Source organism: Carcharodon carcharias, chromosome 12, assembly GCF_017639515.1.
Source record: "Carcharodon carcharias isolate sCarCar2 chromosome 12, sCarCar2.pri, whole genome shotgun sequence".
Taxonomy (NCBI): domain Eukaryota; kingdom Metazoa; phylum Chordata; class Chondrichthyes; order Lamniformes; family Lamnidae; genus Carcharodon; species Carcharodon carcharias.
The window spans coordinates 78,626,706-78,647,931 of record NC_054478.1 but is presented as its reverse complement, the minus strand read 5'-3'; the positions used below and the strand labels follow the sequence as shown (position 1 = coordinate 78,647,931).

Here is a 21,226-nt window from a genome sequence, read left to right as displayed (position 1 = left end):
TATACATACTGGTATAACTTTTGTCCAGCTTGTTCCTCTATGGCCCACCACATATTTTTCTTTATATAAATATATCTACACAATACACTGAATGGTGTTCAAAAAGAGACTTTGGAACACCAGTACAGCACATGTAACTATAATACTGGTGAAAATAACATGAGGTTATTATCAGTTTAAATATATTTCTTCCCTGTCTTGCTGATGCTCATGAATGACATGGACAATTTCAAAAGGCCATTCACCAAAGGTTACCATGCCTTTGTGACCTCTCTGTCTCTACGTCAGAACTTCTGCTCACCAAGTGCAGGAGGCACACATTAGAAGAATTGAGCAACAGCAGCAAATACAGCAGTTCTGCAGTGACAAGAATCAGGAGGCTAGAATTCAGGTGATAGAAATACAGGAATAGTGCAACATTTTGTCCATGTAAAATGTGATAGTTGACATCCATGAATTTTACGAGAGAAAACATGAGACATCAGTAGAAAATCAAGGTAACAAAAGTGTGGGACAGAATAATATAAAAATAAATAAAAAACAACGTACTGGAAGCACAGAGCAGGTCTGTCAGAATCCGAAAAGAGAAAAGATAGATGATTAATATTTTGGGTATAGAACCTTGATTAGAACTGGAAAGAAGATAGGGAATAAATTTACGAAGACCTCAATAAGAATTAGTGGTAATTTGGAGAAAAATATTTACATAGAGCACCGTTAGACTATAGAGTTCTTGGTCACAAGCCCATTGTTTAATCAGAGTCCATCTTAAAAGGAACCTGATAGATGCCTGTAAAAAGGGAATATTAAAGAGTAAACAAAGTACAAAATATTGAAAATGCTGGAAAACTGAAAGAGAAACAGAAAATGGAAATACTTAGAAAGTGAGGCAGCATGTATGGAAATAATAAAAGACCAGTTAGCAATTTTACATCCTGACCCTTCTTCAAAATTGAAAAATACGTAACTGATATGTAGATTCATACAATCAGCAAAAGGGGATGGGAAAATATATATTTTTAAAAACCCACGAGAGGAATTATGAATGGAACAGATTATCTCAATTAAGTAATGCACAAACATTAAAAAAGAGGATATTATAGGTGAACATAATTAGAAACATACAAACAAGATTAGGCTATTTATTACCTCAACTTGTTCTGCTATTCAGTAAGATCACAGCTGATCTGCAACATAAATCTACATGCCTCCCTTTGTCTCATTTACCTTAATTATGGTTAACAAATACCTATCAATCACAGTTTTAAAATTGCATCACGTGTGGGAGAGAGTTTCAAACTTCTACCATAATTTCACTCCAGAAAGCAAAAGTTAATTACTGTGGATGCTGGAAATCTGAAGCAAAAACAGAAAATACTGGAAATACTCACCATCTGTGGAGAGAAAAAGTTAACATTTCAAGTCAATGGCCTTTCACCAGAACTGGGAGAAGTTAGAGATAACAAGCTTTAAGCAAGCGAAGGGGGAGAAGAGTGGGAACAAGAACAAAAGGGGAGATTTGGGATAGGGCGGAAGGCAGGCAAGACTAATTAGTGAAAAAGATGATGGGCAAAATCTTACCTCCTTTGAAGATTTTCTAAGATCGAGACCAAAAGCAGTTCTCGACTCTGCTGGTGCAGCTGGGCCATTCACCTTCTCATTCTTTCTGTAAGCGCAAGATTAAGAGGGGAACCATCCAATTAAACAGGCCTAGCAGGACAGGCACCCAGCTGGCCCAATGGGAGGACCTGCAATGTTGTCCTGCCTGTAGACCCACCAGGTGAGGTGGGAGATGTTGCAGCAGGCAGGAAAACTCAAAGGCACCTCAAGATGGAAATGTCTTAGAAGATGTGTTAAAATTTTAACAATCTTTGTGGCCACAGCTACCAGGCCTTCATTGTGGAGGGGATTCTCCCCCGACGGGATGGTTATGACTGCAGTTCTGGCCCTGTGAAAGATGCAGCTCTGGTGCGGGATATGGGTTAAAGGGTTTGTAAGCGGCCTGGCCAGAGACTGGCAAGCTACCTCAAGCCACCTGCTGGGTTTTGCCCTGCAGGGGTGCGGGGGGTGAGGGGGTGCGGGGAGCAGCGGGGTGGGCTGCCAGGAAGCTTCCAGCGGCATCACCAATCTTCCCACAGGTACAGGAGTTAAATATGAAAATTGACTCCTCCTGCTGCAGGATGGGTAAGCCTTGCCCCTTCCACTCATCCTCCAGCAAGGTCAGCCAGAGGCAAGAACTCATCGGTGCACCAACCCAATGCCCTCCCATTCTACCTCTTTCCTGGTCCTTCCTTCAAGCCTGCCTCCGTGGGACTGGGAAGATTCCACCAGATGATGCAAGGCCAAATGGAGTGGTAATGGGACAAGTAAAAAAACAGAAGGTATGCCTGGAAGACCTGTAAAAGACAGAATCACGACCCACTTGAAAGCAAAATAAAAGGAAAAACAAGAGCGGGGGAAACCAACAAGAAAATGGAATCAAAATGGGGCCAGAGGTCATGATCTAAAATGTTCAACTCAGTATTGAGTCCAGAAGGTTGTGAAGTGCTTGGTCAAAAGATGAGGTGACGTTCCTCAATCATGCATTGAGCTTGATTGGAACACTGTAACAGGCTGAGGACAGAAAGGTCAGAGTTGGAGCAATGTGGAAAATTAAAATGACAGGCGACTGGAAACTTGGAGTCAGACCTGTATACAAAATTGAGGTGTTCCACAAAGTGTTCATCCAATTTGTGTTTGGTCTCCCCAAATGTAGAGGAGACCACATTGTGACCAAATGGGTCGTGATTCTGTCTTTTATAGGTCTTCCAGGCGTACCTTCTGTTTCTTTACTTGTCCCATTACCACTCCATTTGGCCTTGTATCATCAGGTGGAATCTTCCCAGTCCCACAGAGGCAGGCTTGAAGGAAGGACCAGGAAAGAGGTAGAATGGGAGGGCATTGGGTTGGTGCACCGATGAGTTCTTGCCTCTGGCTGCCCTTGTTGGAGGATGAGTGGAAGGGGCAAGGCTTACCCATCCTGCAGCAGGGGGAGTCAATTTTCATATTTAACTCCTGTATACGAAACTGAAAGAACTACATGTAAATCCCTGTTTTGCTTGGTAGGAGTGTTTGGGGCTTTGGAAGAAAATGGGGGAGGAAGTAAAAGTGCATTTGCATGGAAAGCTGCCTTGGGAAGGGAGGGGGTGTTAGGGCTGACTGAAGAGTGGACCAGGATGTTGGGTGAGAGCAGAAGTGTGTGAAAGGGGATGGATATGGGTCAAGGGCCCTTCCAAACACTCTGGAAGGAGGTAGGTGAGGTGAGTCCTTGGTTAATGTCAAAGAAAGATGTATCTGAAGCACTTGTATGGAAGACTACATCATCAGAACAAATGCAACAGAGATGGAGAAACTGGGAAAATGGAGTAGAGTCTTTACAGGAAATGTAGATGAGATAATCATGGAAGTCAGTGGGCTGATAGTGATTATTAGTTGATAGCCTATCCCCAGAAATGGAGACAGGGAAGTTGAGGAAGGGAAGGAAAGAGTCGAAGATGGATGATGTGAAGGTGAGAGAAGGTTGGAAATTGGAAGCAAAGTTGATTAAATTTTCCAGTTTAAGGCAAGAGCAGGGAATGGCTCCGATACAGACAGCAGTGTACCGGAAAAAGAGGTGAGGGCATGGGCCTGAGTATGGCTGAAACAAAGACTGTCCCATCTATCCCACAGAAAAGCAGGCATAGATAGAATGCATACTGCTTCCCATAGCAACATCTTTTATTTGGAAAACGTGAGTGGAGTTAAAGGAGAAGTTGTTCAATGTGAGAACAAGTTCACCATTCAGAGGAAAGCGATGGGGGATGCAGGCCAGATGGGGTTCCATTCAAGAAAGAAGTGGAGACCTCTCAGACCATCTTGGTGGGGATGTAGCTGTAGAGGAATTGGACATCCATGGTGAAGTGGAGACAGTTTGGGTCAGGAAACTGGAAACTATTGAAATGACTGAGGGCATCAGAAGAGTCATGGATGTAGTAGGAAGAGACTGGATAAGGGGAGAAGAAATACAGTCAAGAATGAAGTATGTCATTTCAACGGGGCAGAAACAGGCTGAAACAATGGGTAATAAAACACAAAGTAAGGGAAATACTTAGCAAGTCTGGTAGTATCTCTGGAAAGAGAAACAGAGTTAATGTTTCAAGTCAAATATAACTCTTCATCAGAACTGAAGACTCGAAACATTAACAAAATAAAAGCATAATGTTGTGGATGCTGGAAATCAGAAAGAAAAGCAGAAAATGCTGGAAAAACTCAGCAGGTCTACCAGCATCTGTGGAGAGTAAAAAAGAGTTAATGTTTCAAGTCCATATGACTCTTCTTCAGAGCTAAAGACAAGTAAAAATGTGATAAACTTTTCACTGTTTAAGGGGGGTGAAGCAGGTGAAGCTGGATAGAAGGTCAGTGATAGGTGGAGACAAAGGAGAGATAGACAAAGATGTCATGAACAAAAGGACAAAGTGGGTGTTAATGGTAGTGGTACTGGCTAAAGGAGGTGCTGTTGGTGACATTAAGGTAAGAAAGAATAACATAATAATGTCAGGACAAGGGTAAGTGCACTGAAAAGAACAACATGAACAAGCGACAGATGGCCCTTGTGGGGGTGGGGTGAGTGGAAGGGATGGTGGTGGGGGAAAAAAATCGAAAATAGGATAAAAGATGGGGAAAAAACAATGAATAAATCAATAAACATGAAAATAAATAAAAATAAAAATAACTGGATAAAAAATAAAAATGAATATTGAAAAAAGAGATAAAAAAGGGGTGAGGATAGAGGAGAGAGTTCATGGTCTGAAGTTGTTGAACTGAATGTTAAGTCTGGAAGGCTGTAAAGTGCCTAATCGGAAGATGAGATGTTGCTCCTCCAGTTTGCGTTGGGCTTCACTGGAACATTGCAGCAGGCCAAGGACGGACATGTGGGCATGAGAGCAGGATGGTGCATTGAAATGGCAAGCGATAGGAAGGTCTGGGTCATATTTGTAGAAAGACCGAAGGTGTTCCGCAACGCGGTCACCCAGTCTGTGTTTGGTCTCCCCGATGTAGAGGAGACTGCATTAGGAACAGCAAATGCAGTAGATCAAATTGATCTACTTCACTGCTGCTTCACTGAAAGGAGTGTTTGGGCCTTTGGACGATAAGGAGGGAAGAAGTAAAGGAACAGGTGTTGCACCTTCTGCGATTGCATGGGAAGGTGCCGTGAGAAGGGAGTGAGGTGTTGGGGCTGATGGAGGAGTAGACCAGGGTGTCCCGGAGGGAACGGTTGCTATGGAATGCTGACTAGGGGGCTGAAAGGAAGGTGTGTTTGCTGGTGGCATCACGCTGGAGTTGGCGGAAATGGCAGAGGATGATTCTTCGAATGCAGAAGCTGGTGGGTTGAAAATTGAAGACAAGGGAGACCCTCTCATGTTTTTGGGAGGGAGAGGTGCGGGAGATGGGTTGGACACTGTTGAGGGCCCTGTCACCCACAGTGGGTAGGAAACCCTGGTTAAGGAAGATGGAAGACATGTCAGAGGAACTGTTTTGGAAAGTGGCATCATCAGAACAGATGTGACAGAGGCGAAGGAACTGAGAGAATGGAATGGAGCCCTTACAGGAAGCAGGGTGTGAGGAGCTGTAGTCGAGGTAGCTGTGGGAGTCAGTGGGCTTGTAATGAATATTGGTGGACAGTCTATAACCAGAAATTGAGACATAGAGGTCAAGGAAGGGAAGGAAAGTGTCAGAGATAGACCACGTGAAGGTGATGGAGGGATGGAAATTGGAAACAAAATTGATAATTTTTTCCAGGTCCAGACGAAAGCATGAAGCAGCACCGAAACAGTCATTGATGTACTGAAAAAAGAGTTGTGGGGGTGGGCCTGAGTAGGACTGGAAAAGGGAATGTTCCACATACCTCATAAAGAGACAGGCATAACTGGGGCCCATGTGGTTACCCATAGCCACACATTTTATTTGGTGGAAGTGAGACAAGCTGAAAGAGAAATTGTTCAGTGACAGAAAAAGTTCAGCCAGACAGAGGAGTGGTGGTGGATGAGGATTGTTCGGAGCTCTGATCAAGGAAGAAGCAGAGAGCCCTCAGTTCATCTTGGTGGGGGATAGAGGTGTAGAGGGATTGGACGTCCATGAAGAGAAGGTGGTTAGGGCCAGGGAAATGGAAATTGTTGATATGACGTAGGGCATTAGTGGAATTGCGGATGTAGGTGGGAAGAGACTGGACAAGGGGAGAGAGAACGGTGTCAAGGTAGGAAGAAATGAGTTCTATGAGGCAGGAACAGGCTGACATGATCAGTCTACCGGGACAGTCCTGTTTGTGGATTTTGGGGAGGAGGCTGTCCAGTGTTGGGTGCCTATGAGGTTGGAAGCTGTGGAGAGAAGATCTCCAGAGGAGATGAGGTCAGTGACAGCCCTGGAGACAATGGCTTGATGTTCAGTAGTGGGGTTGAAACGTTAGCTCTGTTTCTCTCTTCAGAGATATTACCAGACCTGCTTAGTGTTTCCAGCATTTTATGTTTTAATTTCAGATTTCCAACATCCACAGTATTTTGCTTTTATTGAAATAATGGGTATACCAGGGCAGTTCTGTTTGTGGATTTTGGGAAGGAGGTAGAAGTAGGCTGTACAGGGTTGGGAACTATGATGTGGAAGGAAGCTCTCCAGAGGAGATGAGGTCAGTGACAGTCCTGGAAATAATGGCTTGATGTTCATGGTGGGGTCATGGTTCAGGGGGAGGTAGGAGGAAATCATAGAGTTGGAATTCAACATGCTAGGTTGAGACCTGTATGCCAGACAACAACAGCACTACCCAATTCTGATGAAAGGTCATTGACCTCAAATGTTAACAGTTTTTCTCTCTCTAACAAGACTCCATTAGAACCTTCCCTCAGGCTCCAGTTACATGTGATCTGAAATCACTGATTATGCACTCCCAATTAGCATAATAGCTATTAACCCTTTATACTACAATATCCCTTTTGCTTTTTTTGCCAATTACTTTAAATCTGTGCCGTCTCGTTCTCTATCCTTTCACGAGTGGGAACATTTTCTCCCTATCTACTCTGTCCAGAACCCTCATAATTTTGAATATCTTTATCAAATTTTCTCTTAGTCTTCTCCTTCCCCAAGAAGTCAGTCCTAACTTCTCCAATCTATCTTCATAACTGAAGTTCCTCATCCGTGGAACCATTCTCCTGAATCTTTTCTGTAATCTCTTCAATGCCTTCACACCTTTCCTAAAGGGTGGCGCCCAGAACTGGATGTAATACTCCAGCTGAAGCCAAAATATTGTCTTATACAAGATAAACATAACCTTCTAGCTCTTGTATTTTATGCCCCTATAAATAAAGCCTAGAACACTGTATGTTTTATTAACTGATTATGAGTTAGCTGATTATGCTGAGAGAAAAAAAGCAGACTTGATGGGTGTAATCTTCTTACTCTGTGCTGCCCGCCTCCTTTTATGATCGCCCGAAAAATGAGCAGACGCAGGCTCTGTGCTGCAGTCCCGCTTATGGTCACTGGTGGCGCTGTTGCTGCAGTCCCGCCTCCGGTCACTGGCGGCGCTGTGAGCCGCTCCTGCTCTCAGAGTTGACGCTGTTGCCGTTGTTCGGTTGCCGGGGTGACATCGGCTGGGTGAGGCTTGAGGCCGGCCAGCGGTACCTGAAGCGATGGTGCCCGTTCTGGACGCGCTTTGGGAGGATAGGGATGTTAGATTTGACATTTCGCCTCAGTGAGTATCTGAAGCGTTCTCTGCTGATGTCCTATCGGAGAGTCTAAGATGGAGGCCGGCTGCATCCGGCGCCTTTCACATCGTCCAGTCTTGAATTGATTCCCTCTGAGACGCCTCTCAATATTTATGAAATGAAACATATAACTTAACTGACTGAAGCCTCGGGCGCTGTTGTATAAGTCACATTGTGCAGCTTCAATAAGAAAAACAGGGAGATCAAATTAAATGTAACAGAAAGCATCAACATTTTAAGAATAAGTGTTGGGAAATACTCAACAGCTCTGGCAGCATCTGTGGAGCGAGAAAGGGGGACTAATATTTCAGATCGATGCCCTTTCCTCGGAAGCAAAACGTTTATCTCTGTTGGCTTCTGTGAGCAGGATGACTAACTCAGGGCGAAACATTTAAGGGTATTTTGTCATGGGGGGAATGCGTGTTGCCAGAGTAGTTTGGTTAGTTAGGTGGTGGGTGGTACTGTCAGAGCTGGGAGGGGAGGAATGGAGGGTATCTGAGCTGAGAAGGGAGGTGCTGTCAGAGTTGGGTTGGGAGGGTGTGCTGCCAGAGCTGGGATGGGTGTGGTGCTGGCAGGGGAGGGTGTCTGAGCTGAGAAGGGAGAGGGTGCTGCCAGAGCTGGGATGGCTGTGGTGCTGGCAGGGGAGGGTGTCTGAGCTGAGAAGGGAGAGGGTGCTGCCAGAGCTGGGGGGTGGGGGGAGGGGTGCTGCCAGGGCTTTTCAGGCTGCCGGAGAGTGCAGTGCAGAAAGCTCCAACATCACAAATATGGGAATAATGCCACCCAGCCTGGAACAACTCAGGACACCAGACAATACCATATAATCTGGGACAATTGACCCTGACTATGAATATCTTTCAGGAATGGAAACGTCTGTATTCACTGAATTACAGATCGTGGCTGGTGATATCTTTTGTTTTGTTTTAGACAAATGAAGATGAGATGTGGAGAGGTCCTAATTGACTGTTTGGACTCCATTGAAGATACAAAAGGAAATAATGGGGATAAAGGTAGAGACTAACTGAATGTTATAGAAACAAGTCTTTTTTTGCAAACCTTGTGGCTTGTTTTTGTTAAGTTTGGTTAGCACTGTAATGTCCTTGATATTGTTAGACTAATACAGAATATTTACTGAGCTTGCTGAGGTATATAAAATACTAACATATTGAAACATATCTTATTGCAGGCTACATCTTATCACATGAGCGTATAAGAAAGAACAAGATCATGTGATGTTGCATCACTTCCTCTGATAATGTACACTGTCTAATTAGCATACTATGCAGTTAGAATTAACCCATTATCCTACAAGCAGTAAATATTGATTTAAAATCATAGAAAGTATAATAGAAGGAGCAAGTCTTTTGGCCCATTGGACCTGATAGGTGATCTTATTGAAACATATAAGATCTTGAGGGAGATATCAGAGTGGATGCTGAAAGGATATTTCCCCTTATGAGAGAGACTAGACTAAGGTGGAAATGAGAATTTTTTTCTGTCAGAGTCATTAGTCTGTGTAATTCACTTACCCAGAAAGCAGTGGAGCCAGGATCATTGAATATTTTTAAAGGTTGAGTTAGATAGATTATTGATTGACAAGGGAATCAAAAGGTTTGGGAGTAGAGAGGAAAGTAGCGTTGAGGCCACAACCAAATGAATCTTGATCTTATCATATGGTGGAGCAGGCTCGAGGAGCCAACTGGTCCTTATTTGTATGTTCGTATGGCCTGTGTCAATGCCAGCTAATAATTAAGCTATCTAATCCACTCATTTCCCTATCTTTTTGGAGTTATTACCCTATAGTTGTGAATTGTGAATACATAACAGTCATAAAATATGAAATATAAAAATACTTTTTTATTTGTTTGATTAAGAGAATTATTTAAAAATGTATATATTTAGCTTTAATTCTTCCTGCTAACAAGTCCTGTGTGAAGTGATGGCTATCTATAGGCAGTCTTGTCTTGATTCCAGATGGTGCAAAACTATGATTCAAAATTTTCATCACATTACCACAAAATTGGGCTTAAAAATAACTGAAGTGGGAATTTGAAAATGTTGTGTTTTTATTCGGGGTCTAAGGAACATCTAGCCTCTGAATTAGAACTTTCCTTGCTAAGTTAAAGCAAGCATGAAATCAAGGGATCTATTTATTTCAAAGACAACTTCATAGCCCTGACGTTGGAGGGTGGGAGTGCAGGGAGGGGAGGGTGGGAGTGGAGGGAGGGAGGGCAGGGGAGGGAAGGGAGGGAGTGGAGGGGTGGGAGGGGAAAGTGGGAGGGGATGGGGGGAGGGGATAGGGGAGGGGAGGGTGGGAGGAGGGGAGGAGGGGTGTGGATGGGGTGGGAGGGGTGGGTGGGAGTGGAGGGAGGGGTGGAGGGAAGGGAGTGGTGGGTGGAAGGGGAGGGAGGGGAGAAGGGAAGAGAGGGAGGGGAGGGGAGGAAGGTGGTGCACGGGGAGGGTGGTAGTGGAGGGAGGGGAGGGAGGGCAGGAGAGGGAAGGGAGGGAGTGGAGGGTGGGGAGGGAGGGAGTGGAGGGGAGGGAGGGAGTGGCGGGAGGGGAGGGAGGGAGTGGTGTGAGGGGAGGGAGGGGAGGGTGGGAGGGGAGTGTGGGAGGGGAGCGGGGAGGGTAGGAGCGGAGGGAGGGGAAGGTGGAAACGGAGTGAGGGGAGGGCGGGGATAGGAGGGGAGGGAGGGGGAGAGCAGGGAGGGTGGGAGGGCGCGGGGGAAGTCGGGAGGTGGAGAGGGGAAGGGCGGGCTGGGGAGTGGGGTAGGAGGGATGGAGGGGAGGGGAGGGATGAAGGAGGGAGGGAAAGGGAGGGAGCGGAGGGGGATGGAGGAGTAGGATAAACGAAAAGAGTCAAACCTGGACTGTAGCTGGGTCAAAATCCTGGAACTTCCTCCCTAACAGCTGTGTGTGTGTACCAATACCACACGGACTACACTTTTTCAAGGGCAATTAGGGATGGACAGTAAATGTTGGCCCACCCGACTCCCCACCTCCCCCGACTCCCAACATCCCCCGACTCCTCCATCCCCCCGACTCCTCCATCCTCCCCAACTCCTCCCTCCCTACTTCCCCCTCCCCTCCCTCCCTTCTCTTCCTCCCTTCCCTCCCTCCCCTTCCTTCCCTCCTTCCTTTCCCCTCCCTCCCCTCCCTCCCCTCCCTCCCCATCCTCCTCTCCCCTCCCACCCTCCCCTCCCTCCCCTCCCACCCCTCCTACCCTCCCCTCCCCTCCCCTCCATCGCTCCTACCCCCCTCCCCAGCCCGCCCTTCCCCTCTCCACCTCCCGACTTCCCCCGCGCCCTCCCACCCTCCCTGCTCTCCCCCCCTACCCCCGCCCTCCCTTCCTCCCGACCCCTTCTCCTCCCTCTCTTCCCTCCCCCTCCCATCCCTCCCCTCCTCCTCCCCCTCCTCTCCCTTCCCTCCTCTCCCTTCCCTCCTCTCCCTCCATCCCTCTCTTCACCTCCTTCCCTTCACCTCCCCCTCCATTCTTCACCTCCCCACACCTCACCCCTTCCCCCGCCCCCTCACCCACTCATCTCCCTCTCAACTCCACACATCCCCCTCACCTCGCCTCCCGCTCCTCTCCTTCCCCCTTCCCAACTCCCACCTCCCCCAACACCACCCCACCCCAGAACTCCCCTCCTCCGACTCACCCCTCGTACGACTCACCCCCTCCTATGACTCAGCCCTCCCCCAACACACCCCTAACACCCCAACTCCCCCTCCACTTCCCATCCCCAATCCCCTCCCCCTCCACTCCTCTCCTCCCGCCTCCCGTTCCCCTCCCCACTTCCACTTCCACATCCCCTCCCCCTCTCACATCCCCTATGCCTCCTTCCCCTCCCCTCCTTTCCCATTCCCTTCTGCTCAGTCTCCTTCTCACTCCCCTCCTCACTCCCCTCCTCCCAACCCCCTCACCTCAACTCCCCCTCCTCCCCACCTTACCCCCTCCCCCTCAACTCCCCCACTCCTCCCACTCACCCACCCACCCACCCAACCCTCCCCTCCCTCCCTCCCTCCTTCCCCCTCCCCTCCCTCCCTTCCCTTCCGTCCCTCCCCTTCCCACCCTCCTCTCCCCTCCACCCTCCTCTCCCACCCCTCCCATCCTCCTCTCCCACCCCTCCCACCCCACCAACCCCTCCCACCAACCCCTCCCACCATCCCCACCCTCCCCTCTTCCCCTCCATCCCCTACTCCCCAGCCCTCCCACCTTCCCCTTCCTCTCCTCCCTCCCTCCCCTACCACCTTCCCTTCCCAACTTCCCCTCCCAACCTCCCCTCCCCTCCTCCCCTACCTCCCCTCCCCTCCTCCCCTACCTCCCCTCCCTTCCTCCCCTACCTCCCCTCCCCTCCTCCCCTTCCTCCCCTCCCATTTTCCCCTTCCTCCCCTTCCCTCCCTCCTTCCCCCTCCCCTCCCACCCTTTATTTCCTCCCTTCCCTTACTCCCCTTTCTTCCCTCCCCATGCTCCCCTTTCCGCCCTCCCCTCCTCCCTCCCTCCCCACCCTCCCCCGCCCTCCCTCCCCACCCTCCCCTCCCCACCCTCTCCTCCCTCCCCTCCCTCTTTCCCTCCCCTCTCACCTTCCCCTCCCTCTCTCCCTCCCCTCGCACCCTCCCCTCCCTCCCCTCCCACCCTCGCCTGCCACCGTCCCTTCCCTCCCCTCGCTCGTCTCCCTCCCCTCCCCTCCCTCCACTCCCCTCCCTTCCCTCCCCTCTCCTCCCACCCTCCACTCCCACCCTCCCCTCCCTCAACTCCCACCCTCCTCGTGCACCCTCTTCCTCCCCTCACCTTCCCCCTCCCCTCCCTCCCACCCTTCCCTTTCTCCCTTCCCCTCCCTTCCCCTCCCACTCCCCACCCTCCACTCCCACCCTCCCCTCCTCCCCTCCCTCCCTCCTATCCTCACCTTCCCCTCCCTCCCCTCCCCTTCCCCTGCAACCCTCCCCACCCTCCGCTCCCACCCTCCGCTCCTCCCCTCCCTCCCCTCCCCCCTTCCGCTCCCACCTTCCCCTCCCTCCCACCCCTCCCACCTTTCCCGCCCTACCCTCCCTCCCCTCCCCCCACCCCTCCAACCCGTCCCACCCTTCCCTCCCACCATCCCCATCCTCCCTTCCCTCCCCGTCCCCTCCTTCCCTCCCACCCTCCCCTCCCACCCCTCTCCTCCCTCCCCACCCTCCCTTCACGTCCCTCTCACCCTCCCCTCCCACCCTCCCTTCACTCCCCCTCCCTCCTACCCTCCCCTCCTACCCTCCCTTCACTCACCTCCCACCCTGCCCTCCCTACCCTCTCCTCCCTACCCTCTCACGCTCGCCTGCCTCACGTCCCACCCTCGCCTGCCACCCTCCCTTCCCGCCCCTTGCTCCACTCCCTCCCCTCACCTCCCTCCACTCCCTCCCTTCCCTCCCCTCCCCCCCACACCCACCAACCCCTCCCTCCACTCCCACCCTCCCTGTGCACCCCTTTCTCCCCTTCCCTCCCTCCTACCCCCTCCCCTCCCTCTCTTGCCCTCCCTCTCTTCCCCTTCCCTCCCTCCCTTCCCTTCCTCCCTTCCCTTCTCCCCCTGCCTCCCCTCCCAACCTCCCTTCACTCCCCTCCCACCCTCCCTTCCCATCTCTCCCTCCCACCCACCCCACCCACCTCTCCCTCCCACCCACCCCTCCCACCTCTCCCTCCCACCCCTCCCACCCCTCCCACCCCATCCCTCCCCTACCACCCACCCCACCCACCCCACCCATCCCATCCCTCCCCTCCCTCCCACCCACCCCTCCCCTCCCCTCCCACCCACCCCTCCCCTCCCCTCCCACCCACCCCTCCCCTCCCACCACCCACCCCTCCCCTCCCACCCACCCCACACCCACCATCCCCTCCCCTCCCACCCACCCCACACCCACCATCCCCTCCCCTCCCACCCACCCCACACCCACCATCCCCTCCCTCCACTCCCACCCTCCCCGTGCTCCCCTTTCTCCCCTTCCCCCCCTCCTACCCCCTCCCCTCCCTCTCTTCCCCTTCCCTCCCTCCCTTCCCTTCCTCCCTTCCCTTCTCCCCCTGCCTCCCCTCCCAACCTCCCTTCACTCCCCTCCCACCTCTCCCTCCCACCTCTCCCTCCCACCCACCCCTCCCACCTCTCCCTCCCACCTCTCCCTCCCATCCCTCCCTCCCTCCCACCCCACCCACCTCTCCCTCCCACCTCTCTCTCCCACCCCTCCCACCCCACCCCTCCCCTACCACCCACCCCACCCCTCCCTTCACTCCCCTCCCACCTCTCCCTCCCTCCCTCCCTCCCACCCCACCCACCTCTCCCTCCCACCCACCCCTCCCACCTCTCGCTCCCACCCCTCCCACCCCACCCCTCCCCTACCACCCACCCCACCCCTCCCATCCACCCCACCCCTCCCATCCATCCCACCCCTCCCTCCCCTCCACCCACCCCTCCCCTCCCACCCACCCCTCCCCACCCCTCCCCTCCCCTCCCACCCACCCCTCCCCACCCCTCCCCTCCCCTCCCACTCACCCACCCCTCCCCTCCCACTCACCCACCCACCCCTCCCTTCCCTCCCCTGCCCTCCCTCCCTCCACTCCCACCCTCCCCGTGCACCCCCTTCCTCCCCTCCCCTCCCTCCCTTCACTTCTCCCCATCCCTCCCCTCCCACCCACCCACCCCATCCACAACCCCCCCACCCCCCCTCCCGACCCTCCCCTCCCCCCATCCCCGACTTTCCCCTCCCACCCTCTACTTCCTCCCTACCCTCCCCTGCCCTCCCTCCCTCTACACCCTCACCTCCCTGCTCTCCCTTCCCTCCTCTCCCCTCCCTCCCACCCCACCCCTCCCCTACCACCCACCCCACCCCTCCCACCCATCCCACCCCTCCCACCCCTCCCCTCCCACTCACCCACCCACCCCTCCCTTCCCTACCCTGCCCTCCCTCCCTCCACTCCCACCCTCCCCGTGCACCCCCTCCCTCCCCTCCCACCCACCCACCCCATCCACAACCCCCCCACCCCCCCGACCCTCCCCTCCCCCCATCCCCGACTTTCCCCTCCCACCCTCTACTTACTCCCTACCCTCCCCTGCCCTCCCTCCCTCCACACCCTCACCTCCCTGCTCTCCCTTCCCTCCTCTCCCCTCCCACACTCCCCTCCCTCCCCTCCCCACCCTCCCTTCCCCCTCCCCTTCCCTTCCCTCTCCCTCCCACCCACCCCTCCCACCTCTCGCTCCCACCCCTCCCACCCCACCCCACCCCTCCCCTCCCCTCCCACCCACCCCTCCCCACCCCTCCCTCCCCACCCCTCCCCTCCCCTCCCACTCACCCACCCCTCCCTCCCACTCACCCACCCCTCCCCTCCCACTCACCCACCCACCCCTCCCTTCCCTCCCCTGCCCTCCCTCCCTCCACTCCCACCCTCCCCGTGCACCCCCTTCCTCCCCTCCCTCCCTTCACTTCTCCCCATCCCTCCCCTCCCACCCACCCACCCCATCCACAACCCCCCCACCGCCCCTCCCGACCCTCCCCTCCCCCCATCCCCGACTTTCCCCTCCCACCCTCTACTTCCTCCCTACCCTCCCCTGCCCTCCCTCCCTCTACACCCTCACCTCCCTGCTCTCCCTTCCCTCCTCTCCCCTCCCTCCCACCCCACCCCTCCCCTACCACCCACCCCACCCCTCCCACCCATCCCACCCCTCCCCTCCCCTCCCACCCACCCCTCCCCTCCCCTCCCACCCCTCCCCTCCCCTCCCACCCTCCCCTCCCACTCACCCACCCACCCCTCCCTTCCCTCCCCTGCCCTCCCTCCCTCCACTCCCACCCACCCCGTGCACCCCCTCCCTCCCCTCCCACCCACCCACCCCATCCACAACCCCCCCACCCCCCCGACCCTCCCCTCCCCCCATCCCCGACTTTCCCCTCCCACCCTCTACTTCCTCCCTACCCTCCCCTGCCCTCCCTCCCTCCACACCCTCACCTCCCTGCTCTCCCTTCCCTCCTCTCCCCTCCCACACTCCCCTCCCTCCCCTCCCCACCCTCCCTTCCCCCTCCCCTTCCCTTCCCTTCCCCCCTCCCTCCCCTCCCACCCTCCACTCCCTCCCCTCCCTCCCCTGCCCTCCCACCCTCCACGTCCTCCACTCCTACCCTCCCCGTGCACCCCCTTCCTCCTCTTCCCTCCCTCCTTCTCCCTTCCCTTCTCCCCTCCCCTCCTTCCTCTCCCCTCCCTCCCCTTCCTTCCCTCCTTCCTTCCCCCTTCCCCTCTCTCCCTGCCTCCCACTTTAGACCTCCGCTCCCTCCCCTCCCCTTCCCTCCCTACTTCCCCCCTCCCCTCCCTCCCTTCCCTTCCTCCCATCGCTTCCTCCCTTCCCTTCCTCCCCTTCCCTCCCTCCCCTCCCACCCGCTACTCCCTCCCCTCCACCCCTCACTCCACTCCCACCCCATCCACCCTTTCCTCCCCTCCTCCACTCTCCCCTCCCCTCCCCTCCTCCCCTCCCACTTTCCCCTCCCACCATCCCCTCCCATCCCTTCCTCCCCTCCCCTCCCTCCCTTCCCTCCCTCGCCTTCCACCCCTCCCACTTCCACCCTCCCCTCCCTCATTCCCCCCTCCCTCCCTTCCCTTCCGTCCCTCCCCTTCCCACCCTCCTCTCCCCTCCACCCTCCTCTCCCACTCCTCCCATCCTCCTCTCCAACCCCTCCCACCCCACCAACCCCTCCCACCATCCCCACCCTCCCCTCTTCCCCTCCATCCCCTACTCCCCAGCCCTCCCACCTTCCCCTCCCTCCCTCCCTCCCTCCCTCCCTCCCTCCCTCCCTCCCTCCCTCCCTCCCCTACCACCTTCCCTTCCCAACTTCCCCTCCCAACCTCCCCTCCCTCCTCTTGCTCCCCTCCTCCCCTACCTCCCCTCCCCTCCCCTACCTCCCCTCCCCTCCCCTACCTCCCCTCCCCCCTCCCCTTCCTCCCCTCCCCCCTCCCCTTCCTCCCCTCCCCCCCTCCCCCCCTCCCTCCCCTCCCACTTTCCCCTTCCTCCCCTTCCCTTCCTCCTTCCCCCTCCCCTGCCACCCTTTATGTCCTCCCTTCCCTTACTCCCCTTTCTTCTCTCCCCATACTCCCCTTTCCGCCCTCCCCTTACTCCCCTTTCCGCCCACCCCTGGTCCCTCCCTCCCCTTCCTGCCCCGCCCACCTTCCCCTCCCCTCCCACCCTCCCCACCCTCCCCTCCCTCTCTCCCTCCCCTCGCACCCACCCACCCCCTCCCCCCCACCCACCCCCTCCCCTCCCCTCCCACCCACCCACCCACCCCAACCTCCCTTCACTCCCCTCCCACACCTCCCCTCCCACACCTCCCCTCCCACCCACCCCTCCCTCCCTCCCTCCCTCCCTCCCACCCCTCCCACCTCTCCCTCCCACCCGCCCTCCCCTCCCACCCGCCCTCCCCTCCCACCTCTCCACCACTCCCACCCCTCCCTCCCCTCCCTCCCACCCCTCCCTCCCCACCCCCCCACCCCCCCTCCCGACCCTCCCCTCCCCCCATCCCCGACTTTCCCCTCCCACCCTCTACTTCCTCCCTACCCTCCCCTGCCCTCCCTCCCTCTACAACCCTCACCTCCCTGCTCTCCCTTCCCTCCTCTCCCCTCCCTCCCACCCCACCCCTCCCCTACCACCCATCCCACCCCTCCCACCCATCCCACCCCTCCCACCCCTCCCCTCCCACTCACCCACCCACCCCTCCCTTCCCTACCCTGCCCTCCCTCCCTCCACTCCCACCCTCCCCGTGCACCCCCTCCCTCCCCTCCCACCCACCCACCCCATCCACAACCCCCCCACCCCCCCGACCCTCCCCTCCCCCCATCCCCGACTTTCCCCTCCCACCCTCTACTTACTCCCTACCCTCCCCTGCCCTCCCTCCCTCCACACCCTCACCTCCCTGCTCTCCCTTCCCTCCTCTCCCCTCCCACACTCCCTCCCTCCCCTCCCTCCCCTCCCCACCCTCCCTTCCCCCTCCCCTTCCCTTCCCTCTCCCTCCCACCCACCCCTCCCACCTCTCGCTCCCACCCCTCCCACCCCACCCCACCCCTCCCCTCCCCTCCCACCCACCCCTCCCCACCCCTCCCCTCCCCACCCCTCCCCTCCCCTCCCACTCACCCACCCCTCCCCTCCCACTCACCCACCCACCCCTCCCTTCCCTCCCCTGCCCTCCCTCCCTCCACTCCCACCCTCCCCGTGCACCCCCTTCCTCCCCTCCCTCCCTTCACTTCTCCCCATCCCTCCCCTCCCACCCACCCCATCCACAACCCCCCCACCGCCCCTCCCGACCCTCCCCTCCCCCCATCCCCGACTTTCCCCTCCCACCCTCTACTTCCTCCCTACCCTCCCCTGCTCTCCCTCCCTCTACACCCTCACCTCCCTGCTCTCCCTTCCCTCCTCTCCCCTCCCTCCCACCCCACCCCTCCCCTACAACCCACCACACCCCTCCCACCCATCCCACCCCTCCCCTCCCCTCCCACCCACCCCTCCCCTCCCCTCCCACCCCTCCCCTCCCCTCCCACCCCTCCCCTCCCACTCACCCACCCCTCCCTTCCCTCCCCTGCCCTCCCTCCCTCCACTCCCACCCACCCCGTGCACCCCCTCCCTCCCCTCCCACCCACCCACCCCATCCACAACCCCCCCACCCCCCCGACCCTCCCCTCCCCCCATCCCCGACTTTCCCCTCCCACCCTCTACTTCCTCCCTACCCTCCCCTGCCCTCCCTCCCTCCACACCCTCACCTCCCTGCTCTCCCTTCCCTCCTCTCCCCTCCCACACTCCCCTCCCTCCCCTCCCCACCCTCCCTTCCCCCTCCCCTTCCCTTCCCTTCCCCCCTCCCTCCCCTCCCACCCTCCACTCCCTCCCCTCCCTCCCCTGCCCTCCCACCCTCCACGTCCTCCACTCCTACCCTCCCCGTGCACCCCCTTCCTCCTCTTCCCTCCCTCCTTCTCCCTTCCCTTCTCCCCTCCCCTCCTTCCTCTCCCCTCCCTCCCCTTCCTTCCCTCCTTCCTTCCCCCTTCCCCTCTCTCCCTGCCTCCCACTTTAGACCTCCGCTCCCTCCCCTCCCCTTCCCTCCCTACTTCCCCCCTCCCCTCCCTCCCTTCCCTTCCTCCCATCGCTTCCTCCCTTCCCTTCCTCCCCTTCCCTCCCTCCCCTCCCACCCGCTACTTCCCTCCCCTCCACCCCTCACTCCACTCCCACCCCATCCACCCTTTCCTCCCCTCCTCCACTCTCCCCTCCCCTCCCCTCCTCCCCTCCCACTTTCCCCTCCCACCATCCCCTCCCATCCCTTCCTCCCCTCCCCTCCCTCCCTTCCCTCCCTCGCCTTCCACCCCTCCCACTTCCACCCTCCCCTCCCTCATTCCCCCCTCCCTCCCTTCCCTTCCGTCCCTCCCCTTCCCACCCTCCTCTCCCCTCCACCCTCCTCTCCCACTCCTCCCATCCTCCTCTCCAACCCCTCCCACCCCACCAACCCCTCCCACCATCCCCACCCTCCCCTCTTCCCCTCCATCCCCTACTCCCCAGCCCTCCCACCTTCCCCTCCCTCCCCTCCCTCCCTCCCTCCCTCCCTCCCCTACCACCTTCCCTTCCCAACTTCCCCTCCCAACCTCCCCTCCCTCCTCTTGCTCCCCTCCTCCCCTACCTCCCCTCCCCTCCCCTACCTCCCCTCCCCCCTCCCCTTCCTCCCCTCCCCCCCTCCCCTTCCTCCCCTCCCCCCCTCCCCCCCCTCCCCTTCCTCCCCTCCCACTTTCCCCTTCCTCCCCTTCCCTTCCTCCTTCCCCCTCCCCTGCCACCCTTTATGTCCTCCCTTCCCTTACTCCCCTTTCTTCTCTCCCCATACTCCCCTTTCCGCCCTCCCCTTACTCCCCTTTCCGCCCACCCCTGGTCCCTCCCTCCCCTTCCTGCCCCGCCCACCTTCCCCTCCCCTCCCACCCTCCCCACCCTCCCCTCCCTCTCTCCCTCCCCTCGCACCCACCCACCCCCTCCCCCCCACCCACCCCCTCCCCTCCCCTCCCACCCACCCACCCACCCCAACCTCCCTTCACTCCCCTCCCACACCTCCCCTCCCACACCTCCCCTCCCACCCACCCCTCCCTCCCTCCCACCCTCCCTCCCTCCCTCCCTCCCACCCCTCCCACCTCTCCCTCCCACCCGCCCTCCCCTCCCACCTCTCCACCACTCCCACCCCTCCCTCCCCTCCCTCCCACCCCTCCCTCCCCACCCTCCCACCCCTCCCTCCCCACCCTCCCACCCCACCCACACCAACCCTCCCCTCCCACCCCACCCCTCCCTCCCTCCCTCCCTCCCACCCCTCCCACCTCTCCCTCCCACCCGCCCTCCCCTCCCACCTCTCCACCCCTCCCACCCATCCCTCCCCTCCCTCCCACCCCTCCCTCCCCACCCTCCCACCCCACCCACACCAACCCTCCCCTCCCACCCCACCCCTCCCCTCCCCTCCCCTCCCCTCCCACCCACTCACCACTCCCCTCCCCCCTCCCCCCCTCCCCTTCCTCCCCTCCCACTTTCCCCTTCCTCCCCTTCCCTTCCTCCTTCCCCCTCCCCTCCCACCCTTTATGTCCTCCCTTCCCTTACTCCCCTTTCTTCCCTCCCCATACTCCCCTTTCCGCCCTCCCCTTACTCCCCTTTCCACCCTCCCCTGGTCCCTCCCTCCCCTTCCTGCCCCGCCCACCCTCCCCTCCCTCTCTCCCTCCCCTCCCTCTCTCCCCCACCTCGCACCCTCCCCTCCCACCCTCGCCTGCCACCCTCCCTTCCCTCCCCTCGCTCCTCTCCCTCCCCTCCACTCCCCTCCCTTCCCTCCCCTCTCTTCCCACCCTCCACTCCCACCCTCCCCTCCCTCAACTCCCACCCTCCTCGTGCACCCTCTTCCTCCCCTCACCTTCCCCCTCCCCTCCCTCCCTCCCCTCACTCCCCTTCCTCCCTTCCCTTTCTCCCTTCCCCTCCCCTCCCACTCTCCCCACTCCCACCCTCCCCTCCTCCCCTCCCTCCCTCCCATCCCCCCTTCCCCTCCCTCCCCTCACCCCTTCCCCTGCAACCCTCCCCACCCTCCGCTCCCACCCTCCACTCCTCCCCTCCCTCCCATCCTCTGCTCCCCCTTCCCCTCACACCTTCCCCTCCCTCCCTCCCCTCCCACCTTTCCCACCCTGCCCTCCCACCCCTCCCCGCCCTCCCACCCCTCCCCCTCCCCTCCAACCCGTCCCACCCTTCCCTCCCACCATCCCCATCCTCCCTTCCCTCCCCGTCTCCTCCTTCCCTCCCACCCTCCCCTCCCACCCCTCTCCTCCCTCCCTCCCCTCCCACCCTCCCTTCACGCCCCTCTCATCCTCCCCTCCCACCCTCCCTTCACTCCCCTCCCACCCTCCCCTCCTACCCTCCCTTCACTCACCTCCCACCCTGCCCTCCCTACCCTCTCCTCCCTACCCTCTCACGCTC

General features: G+C 57.7%; 1 protein-coding gene across 8 annotated transcripts in view; it reads left to right on the top strand.

Moving 5' to 3' along the window:
- The first annotated feature begins 7,590 nt into the window (after nucleotides 1-7,590).
- Nucleotides 7,591-21,226, top strand: part of bbs5 (Bardet-Biedl syndrome 5) — a 71,288-nt gene continuing 57,652 nt past the window's right edge. For 3 of the 8 annotated variants that reach the window (XR_005944569.1, XR_005944568.1, XM_041200740.1), the window contains exons 1-2: nucleotides 7,592-7,756; nucleotides 8,694-8,776. Coding sequence is in view for 4 of the 8 variants with exons in the window: in XM_041200740.1 (XP_041056674.1) it covers nucleotides 7,695-7,756; nucleotides 8,694-8,776 (145 nt within the window). In the remaining 4 variants the exon portion in view is untranslated. Of the gene's footprint in view, nucleotides 7,757-8,693; nucleotides 8,777-21,226 lie in introns of all 8 variants that reach the window. The other 5 variants (XR_005944567.1, XM_041200742.1, XM_041200739.1 and 2 more) reach the window with 2 other exon arrangements.